This window comes from Centruroides sculpturatus, unplaced genomic scaffold, assembly GCF_000671375.1.
Source record: "Centruroides sculpturatus isolate CEXI.00-Female unplaced genomic scaffold, Cexi_2.0 scaffold894, whole genome shotgun sequence".
NCBI classification, from domain to species: domain Eukaryota; kingdom Metazoa; phylum Arthropoda; class Arachnida; order Scorpiones; family Buthidae; genus Centruroides; species Centruroides sculpturatus.
Genome location: NW_019385078.1, coordinates 1 through 26,188, shown reverse-complemented (window position 1 = coordinate 26,188; position 26,188 = coordinate 1). Strand labels below are relative to the sequence as shown.

The 26,188-nt window shown below is 31.6% G+C and overlaps 1 protein-coding gene across 1 annotated transcript in view; it reads right to left on the bottom strand.

The window, feature by feature from the left end:
- LOC111634324 overlaps positions 1–21,292 on the bottom strand; it is a 142,168-nt gene extending 120,876 nt beyond the window's left edge. The window contains exons 1-4 of the mRNA XM_023379080.1: positions 20,695–21,292; positions 20,376–20,469; positions 12,206–12,274; positions 11,634–11,702 (exon numbers count right to left, since the gene is read on the bottom strand). Of these exons, the coding sequence (XP_023234848.1) occupies positions 11,634–11,702; positions 12,206–12,274; positions 20,376–20,469; positions 20,695–20,735 (273 nt within the window). The 5' untranslated portion in view covers positions 20,736–21,292. The remainder of the gene's footprint in view (positions 1–11,633; positions 11,703–12,205; positions 12,275–20,375; positions 20,470–20,694) is intronic.
- Positions 21,293–26,188: the final 4,896 nt, after the last annotated feature.

The window sequence follows — 26,188 nt, the reverse complement described above, 5'->3', positions numbered from 1 at the left end:
CAGGACAATGCTCTCTCCCTCTGTTCCCAAGTTTGTGTCCATCATCTTATTAGACTGCTTGTGTATATTATAGATAAAAATAGGAAAACCATAATTTAATGGTAAACAGCAAATTCCAAAAACTATACAATTTTATTTTTATTAATTATTATTATTACTTTTGTTTGCAGACAACCAGTGGCACACTCAGGATCTACTTTTGGGGGGAGTTGAGTTGAATGGATAAAAATTTTTAATGTGAATTCAATAAAATTTTTGTGACTGCTAATTCACAGCAGTATAGAAATAGAAGACACCACAAAATATAATAAAAAAATGAATTATAATTAGAAAATCAGATTTTTGGAAAAATTTTCTACTTGTTGTTTTCCTTTATCTTTGGAGGGGGCCAGGATCCCTTGATCCCTGGGTGCAACACTTCAGACAACTGTCTGACCAATTGCATATATGAGAGCCTAGGCTAGTGCAAATTATTAAGAACTTGATTTAATTTTATAAATTTTGTTTTGTCAAAAACATAAAAGAGAAAAATCCCATGTCATAGATAAAATCAATGAACTTCATAACTTTTTCCCATAGATAATGTTTCCTCCGAGAGTGACACAGCTTCCGAATAACTACTCATTGAGGGAAATAGAGACATAATCATAGATTGGAGCAACCAACAATGTCACCAAAAATGGGCATTAGTGGCAGGGGGAGGACACCAAGTAAAAGGCAAGATGACAGATGACAACAGAGAGTTCATCTGTCAAAATTTGTGAGTATATCCTTGCCGTGCTCCACCTCCAATCTTCTCAAACTCTGACCATTTTCACTGGACCTTAGCTGCTCTGAACTTACAAACAATTGATTGAAACCTCCTTGTGAATATTACTATTATGGTCTTTTGGATTCAAGACCCACCATAACAAGCAGGAGACTCTCTTCCTTCCTTCTGGAAATCCAAAGCCAGCCCTCACTAATCCAGATATTTACTGACAAGTGTCCGAATTTGTAAACACTCTCTCTCTATCCAATGTGAATAGATTCTTCCATTTATGTTATGCTTTTGTAATTTAATTATAACCTTAATGAATAAATTGTTATTATTTGGCATTTAAATGTGTAGTGGAATACATTATTTCTGACACACTGTCTCTTGACTCCCTCCTCCATCCAAAACCTGACCTTTCTCATATGCAATCACTTGCATGAGATGTACATATGAACCTAATGTCACACTGGTGCCAGTTCTGACTGCGATTGGCATTACCAATGTAACAGTCATACGTAGCAAAATGTGTATCACTATCCAAAAGGATCAGGATGCCGAAAGTTTTAAGGTACAAAAGAAAATCTAGAAGCAATTCATATTTTCTAATTCACTTGAAAATGTAAAATTTCTCTGATCCATAATTTATTACTTTACTATTTGCAAGATATTACCAACATAATGCAGTGATAGTTCTAAATGTTACCTGTTACACTTCTCAGAAAATAAAAGAAACAAGATAAAAATGAAATACTCTGACATTTTAATTTACAAACAATGCATTAAAAAATAAACCAGCTTTGAGTTGCTCAACTTTCCCAGCAAGATTTAAAATTTTGGTGGCAACACCTGTTATCATATTTTATTTGTTATATTTTTAACTATTGTAAAATGGCAAAAAGCCTAATTTTGAGGGTAAGGACAAGTTTTATAAAAAATTGTAAATGCTAATAACAAGTAAAATCATTATTAAGTCCAATCCTACTGGAGATACACATGACCCTCATTATCTCCCCACCCTCTCAACCTTTAACCACCAAAATTTAATAGCATCAGTCCCCTAATACACGACCTCCCTGCAAAATTTGAGAAATTTTTAACAAAAAGCACAGGAATTATTAAGCTTCAAACAGGGTGAACAAAATCATGCTATACACACACAAACAAACATCCATACATACATACAGAAATCACTCGAAAATTTTTTTTACATTTTTTGACATTTCAACATTTGACATTCCAAAAATGAAAAAATCTAGGTGAGTCATTTTTTGCCAAATCACCATCTTCTCACCATCTTTTCCCTCTGTGTAACAGCAGGAAAAGTAAAAATGGGTTTTGAATAATGTTTTTTAAAACTAACATTAAATCAAACTTCCATTTCAATTTATGATCTTGAATACTCTTTCAGGCATCATTTCAACTATGTTTTTGAGGTAGAGTTTGCTAATTTCTTTTCACTTTATGATTGTCCATTTCAAATGTACTATGTTTCAATAGCATATATGTTTCTTGCTAATAGTCCTCAAATGTTTTCAGTCATATTGCAATCTGAGAGGAAGCTGCGCATTTAATTATTTGGATTCCATTTTCCAAAAAAAATCCCAAGTATAGCTGGCAGTGTGCATAGTATCATCATCTTGATGCAGTTTACAAAATTGACCACCTATCTTCTCTCCAAAGGGAAGTAAATGTTTCTCCAGCAGTCTTGGTAGTTGTATTTCTTTGTTCTACCATGTATGAATGTAATATTGGTTCTGTTGCCATAACCAAAACAAGCCTAAACCCTAACCAATCCTCCACCTTAATATAGACCAGTGAAGAATTTTAATTAAATATGTTAAAGACAAACATTTTCAATCTACATCTAAGATCTGCTTCAGGTCCATTTTAGTTCTCCATTCTGTATTTGGTATATTAAAAAACAATAAATTAAATTCTTACTGGCATTTAGAAAATATTTCAGATTCCTTCCAGAGATCATGCCAATAGTACTGCAATCCATCAGGACTGCTAAATTAAATTTCTTTTCATCACTGAATACTACGAATTTCTATTCTTTCCTCCACAACAAATACTCTTTTGTCCAAGCTATTCTTGCTGCCATTTTATCCTTGATAAACTTTGATTGTATCTTTCTTTTAACATATTCTAGATATTTATTGTCCTTTTCTACTTTCAAACCATCTGGAAAATAACTTAATGTCATTCCAAGAGGTGATCTGACTTGTTGAGGCATTGCCTGACACAATTTCCCTCAGAATTACTCTCTTTTGTTTGTCAATACACAACTCAGGCTTGCAGGTAAATGAATGTCGGATGCCATAATTTTCTCATAAATTTAAGTAACTGTAAATAACTTATCTTGACCTATTCAGTTCCTTAGCAACTTCAGGCACAGATAAGCCTGATTCATCAAACACTGATTTTACTCTTCTGATTTTCATTTAGTTCAGATGCTTTTCTCATTTTTCTCAAAGTTTGCTAAATTTGCCAAATAAAGTGAAGTAAGTCATCTGCTGTTTAAAAAATCTAGTGAGCATGCATGAGTAACATTGCATGGCAACAGTTATATAGTTTTAAAGGTTCTACACAATTCCTACATACCCAAAAATCCAGCAGAGAGTGAATAGTACAGAACATAGAATTAGTAGAACAGAATAGTAGAAGATCATACATAAGAACAAACATCTTCAGTGATCTTAAGCTACAAACTTCAGATTAGGATAGTCCTTCAAATGTAGAACAAGCTTATAATAGAATGTTTAAATTCTGAAATAATGGTGTGACAAAATAAGTGTGACAAAAAAATTCTTTTGACATTAAAGACTTTTTATTCTGATTAACCAGTTATTGGTGTCTATGATGTGCCCAGGCTTTAGAAGCAGTGTTCTGGAATTCTCCAGAACACTGCTTCTAAATAAGGCTCTTCATGCTTGTACGACAGAGGTGTCATCTTTATAATTAAAGAGAGAGTCCTCCTTTACTGTCTTATTCTGTTTTTTCTAAGTGCCATATGTTTGACTTGTATATTCTTTAATGTCAAAAAAATTTTTCCATCACATACGTCACTGTTTTTGAAACTGAAATGTTCCATTATAAGATTGTTTTATATCTGAAGGACTATTCTAACCTGAAGATGGTAGCTTAAAGTCACTGAAAACATTTATTTTTTATGAATTATTATCATCATTTCAGTAACCTTATATCCAATCCAGCAGGGTAACAGTAAAACAGTTCAAACATTTCACCAAAGGCCTTCCTCAGAAACAATCAAATTCTAAAATGAAGTGCTAACATACCACAGAACACAAACTTTACAAACTTGATCCAATGGAATTCAATGATTGAATGTAATTACATTGTCTGATTTTTGTTATCCTGCTGAATTGGATGTAATGTTACTGAAACATTCTTAGTTATTGCCCAGTTTGAGTATGAAGAATTTGGTCCATTCATACTGTTCATTCCACACTTGATTTTTGGATATGTAGTGATTGTCTATTTGTATAATCCAGTTTTAAGTGGGTATTTTAAAAATTCTTCTTTTATAGTGTTTGAGTATTTTGTTTCTAAATTAAAATGTTATTTTAATCACATTTTATTCATTTTCTCAAAGTGAAATTGATAACAATCAAATCAGTCATTACATCTTGTTATCCATACAATAATTCTTGTAAAATAACAAATTAGGGTTATACATCAACCAAAGCCAAATATTATTGGGCTAGAAATGGCTATAATACTAATAATTTAATAGACAATTTGGCATTAGAGTTAGGCATTAGGTGCCATCTCTTTATAAATTTTTGAGTCCTGCTTCGGGTCGATTCTTTTCTTCTAGTACTGTAATTCTAAAATTATTATTTAAATTTAATTAAATTATAATTATTAAATTTATCAAAAGATGGCACCTAACGCCTAACTCTAATGTCAAATCGTCTATTAAATTATTAGTATTATAGCCGTTTCTAGACTGATAATATTCGGCTTTGATTGATGTATACCTTTAAAAGTATTGGGTGTAGTAAGGATGTTTGATTATATAATAAACTAGGGATCAGAGAAATTTCAAATCTTCAAGTAAATTTGAAAATGTGGATTGTTTCTAAATTTTTCTGTTGCACCTTATATCCAACCTCACCTCTATATCTATTCAAGAATCAAATGGATTTCAGGTAACACTGAAAATCAAAACAATAATGTTGTCATAGTCAGGATAATCTCCTAGCCCATTAGCAAATGCATTATGTTATGGCCTATAAAAAGCTGTATATTGTTAATTTATCTGGCATTTTGGTATAGATTGGGAAAGGCTCAAAGCCATTAACTGAAGGAGAAGCAGTTTTGAAAGCAGGTCATATTGCCGTGCAATTTTAATGAATAAAATAGTAAAAAATTATTCAGTTTCTAATTATTAATTATAGCATAATAATAGCCTGATTACTTATGATAAGAGTTTGCATTAGTATCAATAAAATGGGCTTTGAGATGTTGATATATAAAATAATTCAGTAATTCCTGAGTTATGTCAACAGACCAAAGACCAGCAACACACTATTAAGATTTATATAAAATATGATAAGTAACAATAAAGACAAGTAAGCAAGCAAGATGCTTTATTGAACATAATGTATAATTTCTGATATAAAAGATTGGATTTACATGTGTAGCTGCAAGCTGGTGCAGATGGTAAATGTAAGCATATAGTTACCTTTTTTTGGTCCGATAACAATACTAGTATTGCTACTTTTCCTTGATACTTCAACTGATACAGTATTGGTAACATTTAGTTTATACTAGAAATCAGTTTTAACAATTTGTTAATAATAACTAACTAGAATAAAGCATGCTCTTTATGTTAAAGCCGCCACAAACTAGCGCTTTGTGAGAGCAAAATGCTAGCAAACGTACACTAGCACAACTGATGACATCAAAGGCTCCATCCCTTTCGTCTTGCCTGCACAGTTTTTCCTTTGCTAGCGCAGCAATACAAGAGTACTCTCACTGTTCACAGAATTCAACAGCTAGAGCAGTCATGCAAGCAAGAGAGAGTGGGGAAGATGGATGACTACGTGAACATGTCACATGTCGAAAAAGAAATAATAGAATTTTATCCATGTACATAAATTACATGATTAATACATTCAGTATTGAAAAGAAAATAGTATAAACATTGTATATAAATAGTAAATAGTTATATATAAATAGTTTTCAGCTAGTTAAGCCTAGTTAGGCTTAACTAGTAAACATGTTTTTCCCATACTGTTTCAAAGTTTGGAACAAAAACTGACTGATTACAAGTATAGGTTATAATAAAATCTTGTTCTATAGCCAATCCACATCTGTGGAATCCATGTCATGTGGATTACGTTACATGAGCAAACCTTGTGTAGTTTGCGACTGTTTCTTGCCCACGTAGCTTACCTAGTAAAAATGGCTCATAGTCTCATGGGAAAAAAGGTGGGGCTTGGGAGCACAACCGAGCATATGCTAGCTCCTGCTTCCTGTAGTTTGCGGCGGCTCTTAAAATTAAAAGTTTCAATTACACAAAATATTTTAAAATCAATCCACAGACTGAATGGCAATGGCTGGCAAGATTTCTAGTTTTGATACCCAATGCTGATACTGGCTAGTAACAATACTTTAAAATCAATACCAATACCAGAATCAATACATTAAACTACTCATGATACCAGCATCAATACTTTAGTGATATTGAGATGTCCCTATACATGAGAGCTCAATCACTGTAAGACGTTGAAAGTTTATTTAAATTTAGAATTACTAGAAAATACTGAAAATGTTACCTGTCTTTATACAACAGAATTAATGCATTTTTACTTATTATTACATTTAAAATTTTTCTTATAATCTCTGCTAGCTAGTGAAGAGTATGTGCTACATGAAGCATATTTGGATAAAACACCTTCAAGTTATTTCTTGCCATCAACATTAGTGATGTGCCAGATATCCATATATGTATCCGTGGATATCTGAGGGAAAAAAAAAATCCGTATTCGTATCCGTATCCGTTACTTCTTAGGCGGATCTTTAACGGATCTTTTATCTTAATGAATTTCATTACTTATATGAAATTTTTAAGATAGGTAGCAATAAAATACTAATAACTTCAATTCAAATCACTTTTTATTTCTTAAAATCGCATATCTGGCACATTCACATTGCAAAAATTTTATCATGCAAAATTCATTTACTATCATAAAATATTTCCATATTACTCTATTAAACTTTTTTGTCGACATTGGTTTTATTTTAATTTAACTCAACACTCTCCAAAAATACAAACGTAATCTACGCTATTCCGTGTCACACTAAACTATAAACAAAAACATGTGCAGTGCAAGTCAAAACACGTCGCATTACTAACACAAAGTGTCAACTATCAGTCCAAGGTCACATGCACCGGTGCCAACTGAGTACGAAAGTTGAGATCCATATCCGTGGATCTAGATACTAATGATCTGTATCTGTATCCGCGGATATACATTTTTAATGATCCGGCACATCACTAATCAACATGCATGGAGCAGCTACGGTTGCCACATGTCCTACTTTCTATAGAACAGTCCTACATCCTACATGAAAGCTTAATTGTTTTACTTTACATTTATAAACAAAAAAAACTTTGTTTAAAAAGTAAGTCATTTTAAAAATTAGAGAGACACAACAAACATTCAGTTAATTTCTGAATGCACATACAGCATTTTGTAAACACAATACAAATCTTCATTGATAACAATATAAATTTCATCCAATAACAAAAAGTTTCATTTTATTACGAACTTCCATTTTTGGCCAAAGTGGGAAGTGCAATAATTGTCATTGGGTTTCATTGAACTTATCAAAGCAGAATTGCCTATAAGTATTAATTGTAAAAGCAGTTGCATACAATTTTTTGAAAAAGTACAGAATGAAATCCACAATGATAAAAAAACTTATGAAATATCACCTCATGGACATCTGGCTCCACATTATTATCTGTATAAAATGCTTATTTCGTATAGTCAATCGTTTAAATTTACCACAAAAAACATTTTTGTCTTTTATTAGGACAGCTTCAGCTTCCTGATATTCATCAGGAAATTGAAGATGTGACTTCAGCCATCTTGATGCCACTAAAGGAAAATTTTATGGAACTATCATAAAATCTGCTATGATTTGTAATTCTGAGTGCAAGTTGTTATTTATATATAATGCAGAAAAAATATTCATCAGGAAGCTGAAGCTGTCCTTGAATTTAAATGAGTGGCTACCTGAAATAAGCATTTAATATAGATTTCAAAACTTCTAAACATGATTCATGAGAAATTTTACCTTTTGAACAATCTCTGATTAAAATAACTTTTTAATATAAATAACATATCAAGATGATCTGCAATTTCCACATTCAGTCATAGTCTCAATATTTCTGTAGTTGTAACTACACTATCTTTGACTTATAATAATGGATCCAGATGGAGGTAATCACTCCTCCTACACTTTTTATTCTAACATAAAATTCATTATTTTTTTAAATAATAAGTTTATATTTATCATTATATTTTAATATTTTTGTCACTATATTTCAATTTTGTTACATTTAATTATTTTAAGTACTGCAATTTTATGCAGTATAACCTGCAGACTATTTGTGTTTTAAAGTCAATTTGAAAGCATGTATGGATTATGCAATGATGTGGACTATCTGCCAATTTTAACTCATAATTATGAATTCATCAAACTGTTCTTTCTTTGTCTAAATTTACCAAGAACATCTTTAAAAATCATGGAAAATATTTTATATGCTGTAAACATTTATCTGTTATTACAATTTTTCCTGAATGAACTATCAAGACACATACAAACATACATCATATTTAATTTATATGTCTGTGTCCTTATGCATTTTTGTTTGTAAAATGTCTACTAGGACTTATTAATAGGATATATTATACCGGTGGCCTGGTTCTGCAAATTTAAGAAAACAGTCTTTATTTTTCTGATTAGTTTTCTTAAATTTGCAGAACTAGGTCACTGGTATAATATGTCCTATTAATAAGTCATAGTAGAAATTTTACATACAAAAATGCATCATATTTAGTTCTTGCCCATTCATTTTCTGGGCACCAATCCATGCTGTAATTAATATTATTACACATTTCTTCTTGAACTTCTTGATCTTAAAACGTGATAAGTTTCCAATAATTTTTCCCCTTTCTTAATAATAACTTTCGAAACCTTATTTAGAAGCTGAGTAGTTGACTTTTAACTTGTCAATGAATGTTATTGACATTAGAATTTTAACTATTTAATTTTTTCAAATTTATTTTGGAATTTACTATTATTATACAAGGTGATCTGTTTTGATAGAAATAATTTGAAAGCTGTATCATAATAAACACATCAGTTGTATGAAGTTCAAATTCTGTTACAATGGCAAGGTAGGGTGGGAGTTTCATTGGATACCTTCAAGTGACAAAAGTGCACTGACCAGGGAACAACATGCTATGTTCTTTGGTATGCAAGATTTAGGAGTATGATGACTGTTAAACATAACCTTTATCATGTTTATGGTGTCAGACTGTATAAGTATGTACCCAAGTATGATTGTATAGCATGTTGGCATTGCATAAAGTCTGACCAAATGTCTTGAATTAAGCAGATAGCCTAACTTTTCAATATGCTGTTCTGATTTTAAAACTCTCCCAAAAACTGATCTGATTTCTAAAACTGTAAAAAATGTCCACTTTTTGACTGTTTCATAATTATATTCAAAAATATCCAATATTCATTGCATACAAATTATAGTATCAAAATTTTAATATCAAATTTATAGAAACGGTATCCCAATTGAAAATTGAGTTTGGCAAGGTGTCAAACTGGGTAATTTGCCAGAGAATAGTAAATGTATACAGTACTGTACCAAATATCCAGCAAGCTTAGGACTAGAAGAGGTCTAAACTTCTGGATTTTCTGATTTTTCTGGACACAGGCTAACTATCTACTTAAAATACAAAATAAACAATGGAAAGTAAAGAACAAAACTGTTTTAACACACCATATGTCATCAATTATAATGGAACTGACAACATACAAGGCTTATGCCATGGAAAAACAAAACAAAAAGGCTACATAGCAACTATAACTATACTACTAAATTCAAAAGTAGCCAATATTCTGGTAATTTCAGATTTCTGGAAGCTAGATATTTGATTTGGCACTATACCAAAGTACAGTGGTGTTGCAGATCAGTTATTAAAGGTAGTTAATTGTTTTCACTAATTATCTGAGTTAAAACTATGGCACTTAAAGCAAAGCTTTAAAATGTCATTTTTTAACCAAGATAATTAGCAAAAACTCAGAGCCATACTTAACTATTCATTGTTGCTATCACTGTAGATTGTTTGACAAAAAATTGAAAGTGTTTTGAGGGAGAAGCAGATTTTGACAGTATATTCTGATCAAACCCAATAAATACAGTTTAAAAATTTTTGTTAGTTGACTCTAACATTTTTTATTCCTATAACCTAAAAAATCTACTGTGGTAAATAGCCAACAGCCCGTATTCAGTTTCAGATTCTCTCAAGAAAGTAAAATATTTAATGAGACCAATTGCTAATTTGAGAAGAAATATATTACAATAGATATCTAGTTTACAAGTTGCAAACTAACAATAGATTTACTAAAAGATAAGACTAACAGCACAAAACCTTTCTCACTAATTTCTAGCCTTATTAACTGGAGTACAAACGTTTTCGGCCTTCTTAATAGGCCTTCCTCGGGTACACTGTGGAGCGTCGGTCGACGCTCCACAGTGTACCCGAGGAAGGCCTATTAAGAAGGCCGAAAACGTTTGTACTCCAGTTAATAAGGCTAGAAATTAGTGAGAAAGGTTTTGTGCTGTTAGTCTTAGAAATAGTTCTAGCTACATATGCATAGTACTAAAAGATAGACTGACAATAGTGGGCACCATTCAAAAAAATAAAAGAGAGATTCTGCTTGAATTTGTATAGTCAACAGGTAGGAGAATATGTAGCAGAAAATTTGGTTTTAAAAAAAAGATCTCATCTTAGCTTTGTATATTCCAAAAAAAGGAAAAACCACATTTCTTTCATTGTCTTTCCATTGTACCTCTACCACCAATGTGAAAATGCATCATGCAGAGAAGCCCAAAATTATAGCTTTTATAATTCTACAAAAGGAGGAGTTGGCATGCTTGATCACTTAACAGGGACTTACAATTGTGCACAAAACACAAGGTGGCCAATAATTTTATATTGTTTACTGAACATAGCAGGTATAAATTCCCACATTATTCATTATTCAAATGGTAATATATGAAAATTGAAAAGCAGGAGAGAATATATAAAAGAGCTGGTAGTAGATTTGCTGTATGAGTTATGGTCACTCAGAAAAAAAAAACAATTCTATATCTTTTATTTATTTATCATCATATGTTTACAATTTAATTCATATTTTTATTGAAACATAGAAAAACTGAGAATGTGAAAGATATTCAGAAACTTTTATTTGTTTTATTAATATTTAAATTATTATTGCAAAGAAATGAATTGTAAAGCCAAACAACTACCAGATTACATCAGGCCAATTTGGTGATGGTTTGGCTTTACAAATTTATCAAGTTTTATGATGTTTGTTTATGTAAGAAATGAATTGTTCTTTAAACTTTTTTATGAGTAACAATCTGTTTATTAATGAATTATTATTCCTGAATAACTACATATCAATTTAAACTTGTTCATGAATATAGTCATTCAAACTTAAACAATCCCATTTTATTCTGCTCCGTAAAAGAATAAATTCTCAAATTATAATAAAGAAACATATTACAAATGCATTAATTTTTAGCACTGACCTTTTCACACTGTAAAATACACCATCCCTCATATGTGAGCTGAATTGTATCTTCTTTTGTTTGATCAACCTGTAAAACAAATATTGGTTTTAAATCTTATAAAGTTTACATCTTAAATAATATGAACATAAAACACATAAACAATGTTAATTAATGTTAAGTATAGGTACTCCTGTACACTTTCAAATCCCAATAGTAAAGCATGTTTTGAGTTTTGAAATGTTAGTACAGCTTCTTTCTATATTCTGACTTTTGTATTATAGTAACAATAGTATTAATTAATTTTTAAAGCAAATTAAAAATAAAAAGTAAGTGATTCTATTAAATTTTATTACTCATATTCATATTTATTAATTTTCTAAATTTTTGAATAAGATGGAATGAAAAACCATCGAAATAAGTAAAATTTATCACAATTGAAATTTCCTGTTAATTTCTTCAAATTCTCAAGAAAGTCATCTTGAAATGTCTTTTCTTGAGAAATAAAAAGTAACAAGTAAGCAGAAATACTAATGTTAATTATTAAATAATGATAAACATATTATATTTTATTACTTTTTGAGATAACTTACCCTAAATTCAATGACATGTCCAGCAAATGTTCCAAAGAACCTAAGATAATGAGGATTACTAAAAAATACCTGAAATATCAATAAATAATTAAGTATAACTTTTGCTACAATTTTTATATCTTAATAGTAATAAATTTTGATTTATTAAAAGTATATATGAAATTATAAGAATTTTGAAAACAAATTTCGTTTGTTCCCCAAATAATCAGTTATACAAGTCAGTATATACAAAATATTGCAAAATAATTTAATCGTGTTCTTATGTAATCTTATAAAAATTTTTTTAAATATCATTTGTACATTATTTATCACTGTAATGCTGTACTTTTAGAATGTGATGGCACAAACGTAATACATTTTGAAGTATTTTGTTAACTTATTAAGTGTGATTTTAGCTGACAAAAAATAAATAGTAGTATTGGCAATTGCCTTTGATTATTACCATCATAATATGACTGGGACAAACTCAATTTAAAACTGTATGTCCTACATTCCAAGTTTATGGCAAATGTCTCAAATTAGATTTTAATATTTTAATTATTCAGGCAGAAGTCCAAATTTAGTTAATTTCACCGACTTATCACACCTGACAGGGTAGTCGATGAAAAGGAATCAGAGACCAGGTAAAAATGTATATGCTTTATTAATATCAGAAATGCATTTCGAACACATGATCCCTCATCAGTCCAATCATCAAGTTTACCAACAATATCCATAAAATTAACATCAGTCAAAATAGTATAGTAAGTTGTTATTATTAAAAATAATATTTGTGTTGTTATTAAAATAACAACTTAAAATACTATTGTAACTGATGTTAATTTTATGGATAATGTTTAATACGTTCAAACAATACCTATAAGATTTGCATAGGAATGTATTCTTAACTTTTCTCATAATCATCATAAAATCTTTTGCCTAGAAAACTGTACATTTATCTATTTAATTTTCTAAAACCTTTTTTATATATAAGTACTGTAAGATTATCCAACAAGACAAAAGCCTTACCTTAGAAACAGCATGACATAAACCATTGATAAATAGGTAAAACCATAAAATTACCAAATATACATAGAATTTTAGTTAGAGGATTACAACAATAAATAATCCTCAGTGGGCTAATCAAATACTTAGCCGTAGGCAAGAATTAACAATGCTCACAAATATCCATCTGTTGTGTTCTAGCATCCTCTGGGGTTAATGTAGAGATATCATAATCTGGAAGTTAATAGCCCATGCTCTTATTCATTCTAAAATTTTGATGTAATTTAATAATTTTTATATGCTCATACCATTTTCTCTTTAAGATATTATTTTCATTTTTCATTATTTTTACCAATCTTTATTAATTTCACATCCATTATTATGACATTAATATGTTCTTTTAAATTAATTTTAAATTTATATTTTGTTTCTCCCATATAAATCTTGGGTTGCACACAACTACATTGGCACACAAATTTGAATGTAGTTGTGCACAATCCAATATCTATGTGGGAGAAACAAAATGTAAATTTAAAGTTTATTTTAAAAACATATTAATGACATAAAGTACAATAATGAAAATTATGCAATCTCAGTTCACTGTCACAATAATAGATGTGAAATTAATAAAGATTTGATAAAAATAATGAAAAAAGAAAATAATAGCTTAAACAGAATTATGCAACACACCAAACAACCAGCAAAATCAAAAATCCTTCACTTAAATAAACATTTTCAAGCATATACAATAGACATTATCAAGTATGATTAAAAGAATGTAGTATGAAAACATTAAAGTAAAAGCTGGAACAGAAAAGCAATTAGGCTTATTAGAAGATGTAAATACTCTCTGATCAATGTTTTAATTGCTTTGGAGAATCAAATTTATGTCTTTAATCCAGAGATTCTATTAGCTGTCAATGCTAACATGGTCCCATTGGAAGAATCTATTAAAAGAAGGCTTAGGAAGTTGCATGACAAGAAGATTGAATGATTGTTGGGTTTCCAGCCATGTGGTTGTAGACCAAGCACTAGTAAGGGTCTAATATCTTGGAATGGAATTCGACCCCTCCAGAATTCATTGATACAATAGTTCTTGGTCTGTCTTTTGCTCCTCCTCCACATCAAGACCCACAAAGGATAATTCCTGATGTTGAAAGACTAATTGAAAGTCTGGACAGCACACACAAAGAATACTTCCATTGGAAAATGATCTTTGGCATAAAAGATAACTCAACACTTCCTGCTTGTCCATCAGTATGGAAAAACATTAATGCAAGCAAGAGATGAATGAGGCTGAATATCATTGTAATGACTATAGCTGATAAGTCAAAGGATGTTGTCCTGTTTAAAGGTGTATTAAATATTCGGCTCTGATGTCACGCCAACAGTTAACTCAATCAAAAACGTACATATTTACGTTGAAAGCGCTTGCAAGATTGAAATATTTCAATTGTAAATTCGTCTCTGTAATCCAAAAACACACTTTGGTAGACGTATCTTACAGCAATATCTGGTTAGCAAATTATCTTTTATTTTTCATTGGACTACAAATATATAGATTTTGTTTAAACATTGTAAAATTATTTTGTAAAAGAACTTTTTCATTGTAAACCTGATACTGGTATAATTACAGTGACCATACGTCCTTTATTTAAGAGGACAGTCCTTTATTTCACTGCTCTGTCCTCTAACTTTATTTATTTTATAAAATAGGCATTTTGTCCTTTATTTTGTAAATTCAATGCAAAGTTTAAAAACTTTTTTAATAATATATTGAACAAGTTAGTTTCGTGTACGCCATCGCGATCAGTGTTGTCATCATGTCCATACGTTGCTACATAGAGCGCAGNTCCATATCAAATCCTGTTTTTGTGAGCTAAGGGACTTTCTTATCATTACTATCAAAGGCTTTACACAGCATATCCAACCTATCTTGAAGCTCTTATGCTTCATGTGCCACTCTTCCTTTTTTTACCTACATCCAGAGAAGGGGCATACCCATGGGTAGCCCACTATCAGGAACATTCTATGAATTGATAATCCAAAAGCTGAAAAAAGTGGTCCTATCTGTCTTTAATAGTGAAATTATACTGTATGCTAGATACAAATGGATGAAATGGAGACAAAAACTTGATGTTACAAACTTCCTACAAAGAGTTAATAGTAACCCCTATTACCTTTCCTTGAAAGTTGAGCAGGAGAGCTTCTCACAAGTGAATTTCCTGAATATAAGATCATGTAAAACCAAGGACAACTAATGAGTGTTCTGTAAGGGTTCATATAGCCTGATTTTCATCCAATCACACTCACATGACATCTTTACCTACAAGGTAGCATTTAGGATCCTGGTTGATAGTCTTCATGCAACTGCTAAACTGAAAGAAATAGGGAGGAGGAGCTCAGATATATCATGGAATTAGTTAAACAGCATGGCTACAAACCTAAACTAATTAAACAACTGCTTTCATACCACGACATAGTGGTCGAGTGATCACACTTTGATGACAGGTCTTTAGTAATGTTTGCCTACAGCAGCAATTCTCAACTGGGAGTACACGCTTGGTAGTTTAAGAGTACGTGGAAAAAAATTAACAATAGTAAATGCACTGTAAGAATATTTGGATTCTGTGTTGAGGTCTTCAGCAACATCATGACACTGAATGCTTAATTTTTAAATAAAAATATATATAATTGTGCAGTGCTGTATAATTGACTAAAGCACAACTGTTTGAAGAACATGTGAAATAAAACTTAGGAAAATGGGCTGCCAAGGGATACACAAGTCAAAAAAACGTTGGAAACTGCTGGCCTTCACTTAGTCAGGATTGCCTATAAAAAAAACTCCCATGATCTTGATGCTTAGAAATGAGAAGAACCAAACTGAAAAAAGCCTCCTACCAAGTGTATACAGCATATCTGTGCAAGACCATAGACAAGCACTGCTCTTTTGAACATGTAGGCACTACAGCTAGGTACCTAAAGGCAAGGATTAAAGAACATGATTACTACCAAAGTGTGTTTTTGGATTACAGAGACGAATTTACAATTGTAATATAATATACAGCAAGCCGTTTATATAATTGAAATATTTCTTTTAATTCTATTTAACGCCTCATAATCTGAAGTTTTTGATTGGGATGTTGTCCTAATGACTAGGGAGTCATACAGGAAAGGCATCCTCAACTTTATTTACAACTAGACACCCAATTGCTGTAAATAATAGGGCTATATTTTGGAAATATTAATTATGAATTACAAATAAATTTGGCACTACAGGGAGGCATTAGGTGCCATTTCATATTAAATTTAATAATTATAATATTTAATTACTGTACATTTGCGCAGATAAGATGATAGTTGAATCATAAAAAAAGGCCCCCAAAATCCAGGGTCATCTTATAGGACAGATACAAAAAAATTAAATTGAAATTTATATAAATTAAAACCATTATAAAATAAAACAAATCACTCACCAATGTATTTAAATAGCCCATACAACGTTTTTGTGAATAGTCAAGGTCATTACCCAAATGGCCGAATCAGTGCAAATGTTTGCAATAAATCACAAGGCAGTACTGTCAGATGCAAGAAAATAAAATTTGTTCATTCGAAAAATTATGAATAGGACATAATTCCGTATATGCTATACAGTATTATTATCCAGATAATGATCACTGATCTAAACTAAATTCATAAGCTATTGATAGTTTAGGGGTCGTCTTATAGGACAGATATATACTAAAACTATAAAACTTTGACGAAAATTTATACCTCATCTTATCTGTGCAGATATATGGTAATTAATTTAGAATAAACTGGAAGAAAAGAATCGGTCCAAAGCGGGACTCAAACCCGTAACTCCTACTTACTGTGTGGATGCATTGCCAGTTACGCTACCCAGACCTTCAGTCCAATCTTGTCTTCCAGTGTATATTCTCATCTTCCTGATGTATAACCATCGACAGTTAATACAGTGTCAACTGGGGACACACCCATGCCCTCGGCCAGAAACATCCACTCAAGGCACTCAGTCGGCCATCACATATCCCGGAAAGGCATAGATATACAAATATAAACATCTACCGAAACCCAATGCTTATAAATTAGGCTTATATACACTGGAATACAAGATTGTACCAAAGGTCTGGTAGCATAACTGGCAATGTGTCCACACAGTAAGCGGGCGTTGTGGGTTCAAGTCCCACTTCGGGTCAATTCTTTTCTTCCAGTTTATTCTAAATTAGTTAATTAAATATTACAATTATTAAATTTAATACAAGATGGCACCTAACACTTTCCTCTAGTGCCAAATTTATTTGTAATTCATAACTAATATTTCCAAATTATAGCCCGATTATTTATTGCAATTGTGGGTGTCTATTTGATAAGCATCAGGTTTTGGTAGATGTTTATATTTTATTTACAACACAAAATGCACCAATGAACTGACTAACTTCCTGGAAAAGATACAGATATATCAGACAGGCTAAAAAGTCTTACAACTATGGACAATCTCTACTTTGTGGTGTGTGCCATCTTCCCCTCTATCCATATCAAATCCTGTTTTTGTGAGCTAAGGGACTTTCTTATCATTACTATCAAAGGCTTTACACAGCATATCCAACCTATCTTGAAGCTCTTATGCTTCATGTGCCACTCTTCCTTTTTTTACCTACATCCAGAGAAGGGGCATACCCATGGGTAGCCCACTATCAGGAACATTCTATGAATTGATAATCCAAAAGCTGAAAAAAGTGGTCCTATCTGTCTTTAATAGTGAAATTATACTGTATGCTAGATACAAATGGATGAAATGGAGACAAAAACTTGATGTTACAAACTTCCTACAAAGAGTTAATAGTAACCCCTATTACCTTTCCTTGAAAGTTGAGCAGGAGAGCTTCTCACAAGTGAATTTCCTGAATATAAGATCATGTAAAACCAAGGACAACTAATGAGTGTTCTGTAAGGGTTCATATAGCCTGATTTTCATCCAATCACACTCACATGACATCTTTACCTACAAGGTAGCATTTAGGATCCTGGTTGATAGTCTTCATGCAACTGCTAAACTGAAAGAAATAGGGAGGAGGAGCTCAGATATATCATGGAATTAGTTAAACAGCATGGCTACAAACCTAAACTAATTAAACAACTGCTTTCATACCACGACATAGTGGTCGAGTGATCACACTTTGATGACAGGTCTTTAGTAATGTTTGCCTACAGCAGCAATTCTCAACTGGGAGTACACGCTTGGTAGTTTAAGAGTACGTGGAAAAAAATTAACAATAGTAAATGCACTGTAAGAATATTTGGATTCTGTGTTGAGGTCTTCAGCAACATCATGACACTGAATGCTTAATTTTTAAATAAAAATATATATAATTGTGCAGTGCTGTATAATTGACTAAAGCACAACTGTTTGAAGAACATGTGAAATAAAACTTAGGAAAATGGGCTGCCAAGGGATACACAAGTCAAAAAAACGTTGGAAACTGCTGGCCTTCACTTAGTCAGGATTGCCTATAAAAAAAACTCCCATGATCTTGATGCTTAGAAATGAGAAGAACCAAACTGAAAAAAGCCTCCTACCAAGTGTATACAGCATATCTGTGCAAGACCATAGACAAGCACTGCTCTTTTGAACATGTAGGTACTACAGCTAGGTACCTAAAGGCAAGGATTAAAGAACATGATTACAACCTTAGAAAGAAACATTCCTGCACTGCCCTTGCCACCTACACCTTGGACAGAGATATACAAGTGGACTTGAAGAATATGCATCTCCTATACCATGCTAGGCACCCACGCATGAGCTAAGATATCTAGAAAACCTTGAGATTTATAAAGCCATCCAAAAAGAAACAGCATTCAATTATAAAGAAAAGGACTCTGTCTGCATGGAGGGCATTATTCAAGATTCACAACCAGTGGCAGATTAACACACTAATAGTCATGCATATATGTTATTCATATTTATTTTTTAAATTAAAAGCATTCTTTTCCAGCTTCCACATTAATGTTCTAATACTATATTCTTTTAATCAAACCTGACAATGTCCATTGTATATAAATGAAAATGTTTGTTTACTTTACATAAACAAACATTTTCATTTGCTTTTGATTTTTGATTTTGCTGGTTGTTTGATGTGTTGTGTAACTCTACCTATAGTTCTAACCAGTATCTTTCCATTCTACCTTGAAATAGCTTAATTAATTTTATGACCGGCATGGATTACAGGCTTATTTATCACTTAACTTTCCTTTTTGGAAATCATCCCTCTCTTTGTTGACTAGCAGCTGGCCCTGCTTTGCCAATTTACCCAATCATCACTATGATTGTAAAATTATTGTATAATGTTCTTAGGAATGAATTCTTTCATGAGAAATATGTCTATGAAGAACTACCGTGTTTCCCCGAAAATAAGACATCCGCAGAAAATAATACCTAGCACAGATTTTGCTGAATTGCGAAATATAAGACCTCCCCCTGAAAGTAAGACCTAGCGAAGTTTTTTTTTAGTCGTAACGGTCATCGACAGATGGTTGAAAGTACAGCCACTGATTGGTCAGCAGACAATTACGCCACACGGCATGATTTGCATAAGACTATGGCTTGGGAATCACAGATTTGCATAATGTTATCGCTGGTGATCGCTAATTGGTCGGCTGGGAATCACGCCACATCACATTTGCATAGTGCTACGGTTCAGTAAGCACTAATTGGTCATTGAGCTCGATGTGGACACTATAAAAAGGTTAAGTTGAATGTGTCGCAAGGTGTTCTCTCGAACCTGTTTAGCGTATTGTTCAACAATAAATGTGAATTCGTCTTCATGGAAATATAAGACATCCCCCTGAAAATAAGACCTAGTGCATTTTTTAGAGCAAAAATTAATATAAGACACTGTCTTATTTTCGGGGAAACACGGTAGAAATTATTCACAAGATAGAATGTAATACTAAAAATATCAAAGCATGTAGAAAGTTTTCTTTGTCAAATGCTGTACAAATAACTAATATATCAAACAACTAATAAATGTTTACAATACTGATATTCTGAATCTAAAATATCAATATCAAAATTGTAAATATATATCAGTTTATTAGCACAGCACTAATAATATCTCAAACTTTATTATTTGAAAAACAATTTTTCTAAATAACTTAAACAACTTACTTCATATGTCTCACAATTAAAAAATGGCATTGGTTCTGTATTTTCGGGTATATTCCATGTGACATCACCACTTTCATCAAGAGTAAATTCTGTTCTGTAAAAAAATTAATTGTAAATGGATTTTTAACTTCTAAACTCAAATAATTGCATTTATTAATATATTGTATTTATTTTGTGACTTTATAATTACAAAATTATAATTGATTATTTTTTAAAAAAGATACTTCTGAATGAAGTGATTTCTGTACTTTATTAGCTAATCATTTATATACATACATATATATGTAGATGTTTAAATGGTCTTTTTTACTTCACTTACCCTTCAATTCCAGATGCCTCTATTCCCCAAGCTAATGACATACATTTTGTTATCTTTAAAAGAAAAAACTATTTTAAAAATATATTTAATATATTTAATAAACACTGGCACAGATTAAAAATGGAACACCTAAAAGCATTTATGCAAATTTATTCAAACTTACCTAACTTAATCACCACAATGAGAAGAAAATTTGATTAAGGTTTCAATATGCTAGATATTTTCAAACTGGAGAAACAATATTGCTTTTGATAAATTCTTAGATGGCTTGTTTACACAAAAAATGAAAAAAAATTCAAATTTTGAATTTTTTTTTATTTTTTGAATTAGTTGTCTTTGTTTTACATCAATAATGTCTTTGAGATGCAATAGTTAAACATTGCAGCAATATCCCAAATTTGAGAGGATGATTATGATTGTGGGTTGTTTGTAACTGAATGGTAAATAAGTCAAATTGCTAAATCTGCATTCAGGTGGTCAGTTACTATCCACTATCAAGCAGTATGTGACCAATGAATCAACAAAGACAAGAATATGGTACACATTGAAAAACTGCACCACATGAAGAACAGTAGATTGTTAGGATATCTTTGAATGCAAAAGTACTGCAATAGCAGCAAAAACAGAAGAAGCAGCAAACAAGTAGTAATAGACTATTGTCTACTGAACTTTATTCTAGTCCTAGGTGTTTGCCCTTAACTCAAAATTGACTCATAAAGACTTGAATGGTGTAGAGCTTGTTTTCAGTATAGTGGACAAATACTATTTAGTGTTGTTCAGCAATAAATCTCAATTTGAATAAAAATGATATGAATTAAAAGGGAAAATGAACAAATTGACTAATTGTTGAATATCATTTTTCTGTAACGCCTTATGTTATGGTTTGAAATTATGCCATCCTGTCAAAACTATTTTTTTCAATGACACAATGAATGCAAATATGTGGAATTATATGGTAAATCCAGTATTTATACACTTTATGTTCACTGTTGAAAATGGCATATTTCACCAACACAAAATCCACTCACACCTCTTAGCAGAATCATAAAATGATCTTAAAGCAATTGAGACAATGGACTGCTAGTCAGCTTCCCAGATATTTCTCTATTTGAACACATATAGGACATTCTTTAAGACATTAGATAATTTTTTTGACAATACCAAATTGCATTATAGTGTGCATGCATTACTACTAAAGACGGTCACATTCACTATTTATTTCAATATATATCTTTAATAACGCTAACTTTTTCATGATGTAAATATAATCATTTTATCAGTATGCAGCTGTCTCTACACAGGTCAAATTTCACTTCACTTAAAATAAAGGGGTGTTGATGTTTTACATTTTTAATTTGCACCAGTGTATATCATTTTTAATATATAATTCAATTTGCAATTTTATTTAGTTCAAAAAACTTTATTTAATTACAACAGTTTTAATTTGTTAATGAATAAAACAAATAAAAAATATTTGTATTTTACATCCGTTAAGTCTGTTTAATTACTTTATGTACAGTGAACTTTATGTAATTTGTCCAAATTCAAGCAAAAATTAGATTAAATGCATGCATAATCATTCAGTGATCTAATCTAAATAATAAGTGTAACATTTTGTAATTTAGTTACACGTAATATAAAGTTAAGTCAAACTGTAACAACTATCAATGCTTTATTCACATAAGAAAAACCTAGGTACAGACAACAGCTACTACCACAAGGTACAATCCAAAACTGGTTTTCGAAGTAAGTAAACAAAGGATCTCATACAAGGTACACCTCGAAGATGATGTACACAAAATCTGTAATATATATTCAATACTTCTAAAAATATTATCAGGCACTATAACATCAGGTTCAACTATTTCTACTCGGCATACAAGTTTGAGTTTTTCACAGGTATCTTTGCCTAGCAACAGAGAATATTCCCCTTCCATTACTATAAACTTTATCTTGGCACTACAACTTTTCACAACAAAATTATCAACACATTTGCCAAGCACTGGGGTGTGTGTGTGTGGTTGAAGGAACAAATATGACATAAATGCTGGGGATTACTTTTATCTTAAGATATTGAACTAAGGACAATGGCACAATGTCACCATCTGCTCCAGTATCTAATTTGAATGCTGCTGAGATACCACCAACAAATTTTACGGGAACATGCCAGGATTGGGATGCACTAGGATGTATGCATGGACAGACACTCAAATTTCAACTTGAGATGCAACAAAATACATAAGAACAGATAAACGATTCAAGGACTTTTAATAATAGTGAATCTCCATTGACAAGCTCAGATCCCAATCAACTTTGCAAACAGAAAATTAAGACTGTTACAACATAATACTCAGAGGAGCAAGTCAGCATGCTCGCTCCTCATTAAACCCGCAAATGACTTAGATGTCGATATAATTATAATACAAGAACTATATAGAATAGACCACAAAATCATCAGGTTTGGAAATGGCATCCTAGCAAAACAAGGACAAAATTGACCAAAACAGCAGATTTATCATTCAAAATGACAACATTGATGTCACATAATTCCATATCTCTCAAAGGAACATGTTACAACAGTGGTCATACAAGATTCACAAATATTTATTGTTAGCATGTACTTTTCACAGTATGTAGGAGTATTATCATTTAAAACATCAAGAAAACATTGAAAACATATAAAAAAGAAATAAATCATACTCAATCTAAGAAATGGGGAGAGATCAGTGGAAAGACACAGAAAAGACCTATTGGACGTCCTCTTCCATATGGCTTTTGGACAGAAAAGAAAGACAGACATATCCAACATAATTAACTGGAACAACAGTAATTCAGTTCTGAACATTATTAATTAATAACATGAAAAAAGTTATTGAATTCTACTTCTCACCATACAACCTATACAACAATTCACAGAGAAACTATGGAAGAAGTAAACAGATGCACATCACAATCAAAGGACATTCCATTAACCTTTTCTGAAGTAGAAAAAGACGGATGCGATCGTTTAGGCAGGCAACTAACAGCCGACTCAGAACTGGCACAGACCGGGGGAATCCAACTGTCTAATTAAAGCAATCCGATTATTGTCAAATAAAAAATCACTGGGGTGGAAGAATTCCTAGTGATGAAATTTAACATGATTTCAATATATATTGACTAGAAGCAGGCCAACAACTTATCTACTAAAACCAATTTAGTTGGAATTCAGTAATCTGACATTTAGCAGATACATTAATACAGCTGAAATGCTGAAAGAGACATTTAAAGAGGTGCCGATTGCATATGTTCATCTTCTTTCTGAGTGTCTCCCCTTTAAATATTTCCTAAAAGATTGAAAGATGGCTAACATCAAATTTATCCCCAAAAAGGATAACACATACTGACCAGAAGATTTTAGGCCAATTAGCATCCTCCCCATTATGGGAAGAGTCCTTGACAGACTCATAATAAACAGAGTCAACTGGCACCTCCATGAAGAAAAAAGAATGAACAAAAATCAACTAGAATTTCAATCTTGGAAGTCAATAATACATAAGCACTTGGAGTTAAAGAATTCATATATGGAGCTGAAGAAGAAGGAAAGCACACTATGCTTATTTTGGTTGATCTCAAGAAGGCATTTTGTCTCAAGGTAGCAGTGTTTTTCAGTGTCTTAACGAAACCAGATACCCAAGAAACCTTCAAACAATAATTAAAAGTTACCTGATAGACAGGACAGCTAGATTTTATACTAACAATATACAGATAAAAAAAAACATTACAAGAGGATGCCCAGAGGGCTCTAGGAGTGGGCCAAGCATGTGACACCTTGTTTTCAACAGAATGTTGAAGGCCTTTCAGTGCAATGAAAATAAAAAAATACAAGCATTTGCAGATGATGTATTATTAATGATTGCCAACCAAACTGTGATAAATTAGCAGAGGAAGCAAATGAGGCCCTCAAAGTCATTTCAGACTGGAGCTACAAGCATAATATAATTATAAACTACAATAAGTATGAGGCACTTGTGTGCACAAGGAAAAGGAGCATGGGGCAAGTTGATATTCAAGAAAAAGGGCAGTTCATATTCACCTAAATGGATACAAAAATTAAAAACATGCAACAAATGAAATATTTAGGAAATGACATTTGACAGAAGCGTTAAATGGCAAGCAAACACAAATGAGCAATTATTTATTGTGACATTGTCACAATGCCAGACTGCAATTTTTAATCATATTTTTAATTTATTTCATTTAAAATATAAAATACGTATGCTTTCCACCTCAAATTAGTAGTGACTTGTCCCTGTATATCATACTTTTCCTTTAACAATAGAGTTGTGCCAGTCATCTATCTAACACTTTTCAAGGGAAAATTTTTGAATTGAAATATTGTCTGACTTCTGGTTTGCATCAGAAATTTGTATATAGTTAATCAGGGCTCCTGTTCCTGCTCCTGACCAAGATCTGAGTTAGTGGGATTTTACTATATATATTAATTAAAATATACAGAGTAATTCAAGATGGTTGTAAGAAACTTCACCAATGAATTTCCCACCACAAAATGTTACAAAAATATATAATCAACAGGAGTCATAATATCACACATTTTCAAAATATTAGTCTGCAAAGATACCATCAGTCCCAAACCAACATGCCTTAACAAAGAGACAAAAAGGTAATGTGTATGCATGAAACATAACTTTATTCCTTACAGTGTGCAAGTTAATGAATGTACATGTGTTTCAGTGGTGTGCAGTGACATTTGATGTAAGGAAGCAGTGCTGGCTATGGATAGAATCATTGGAAGTGTTATATGATATTTTGGTATGTAGCATCCATGAGCTAAACTGCATGAGGTTGGCATGTGCTTTGTAAGCACATGTGCAAATGCCTGTAATCTGGCTGCTTTACATGATTTAAATATTTTCGCCGTAGAAGCTATCTTGTATTTGACAATACAGCACTTCCATTAAGAATTGCATATACGAATTTATATTCGAATATACAATAGCAATTTTATCATTGTTTTCACATGTATAGAAATTTGTAATAAAATAAATAATGCAGTTATAATAAAATATTAATTTTAATTAATTCAAAGTATGTTAAAATNTGCTGTTATCATTTCGGCTATCCGGTTGTCGACTCAGCATGTTAACATTGATTAGGATCGCATCTTTACGTAAGCTGTATCAAAGAGCAGCAGGGCTGTTTGGCCTGTTCCCCGATCTACGAAATCCTAAAAAATATTTATTACAAATTATTCATTTCATGCAACAGATTTTTAATTTTCCCATTATCGAAGTTAATTCAAGTTAAGTTTAATTAATTCAAAGTACATTAAAATACAAAAATAATTGCACAATATGTATTTATATTTTAGAAAACACAAGGGAAGTGGCGATTTTGTGCTTCCACAGCTTCCATGGACGGCACGCCACTGATGTGTTTGGTATCACAATCCATTGATTATACATTTTCACATTTTGTGATGTGGAATTCATTG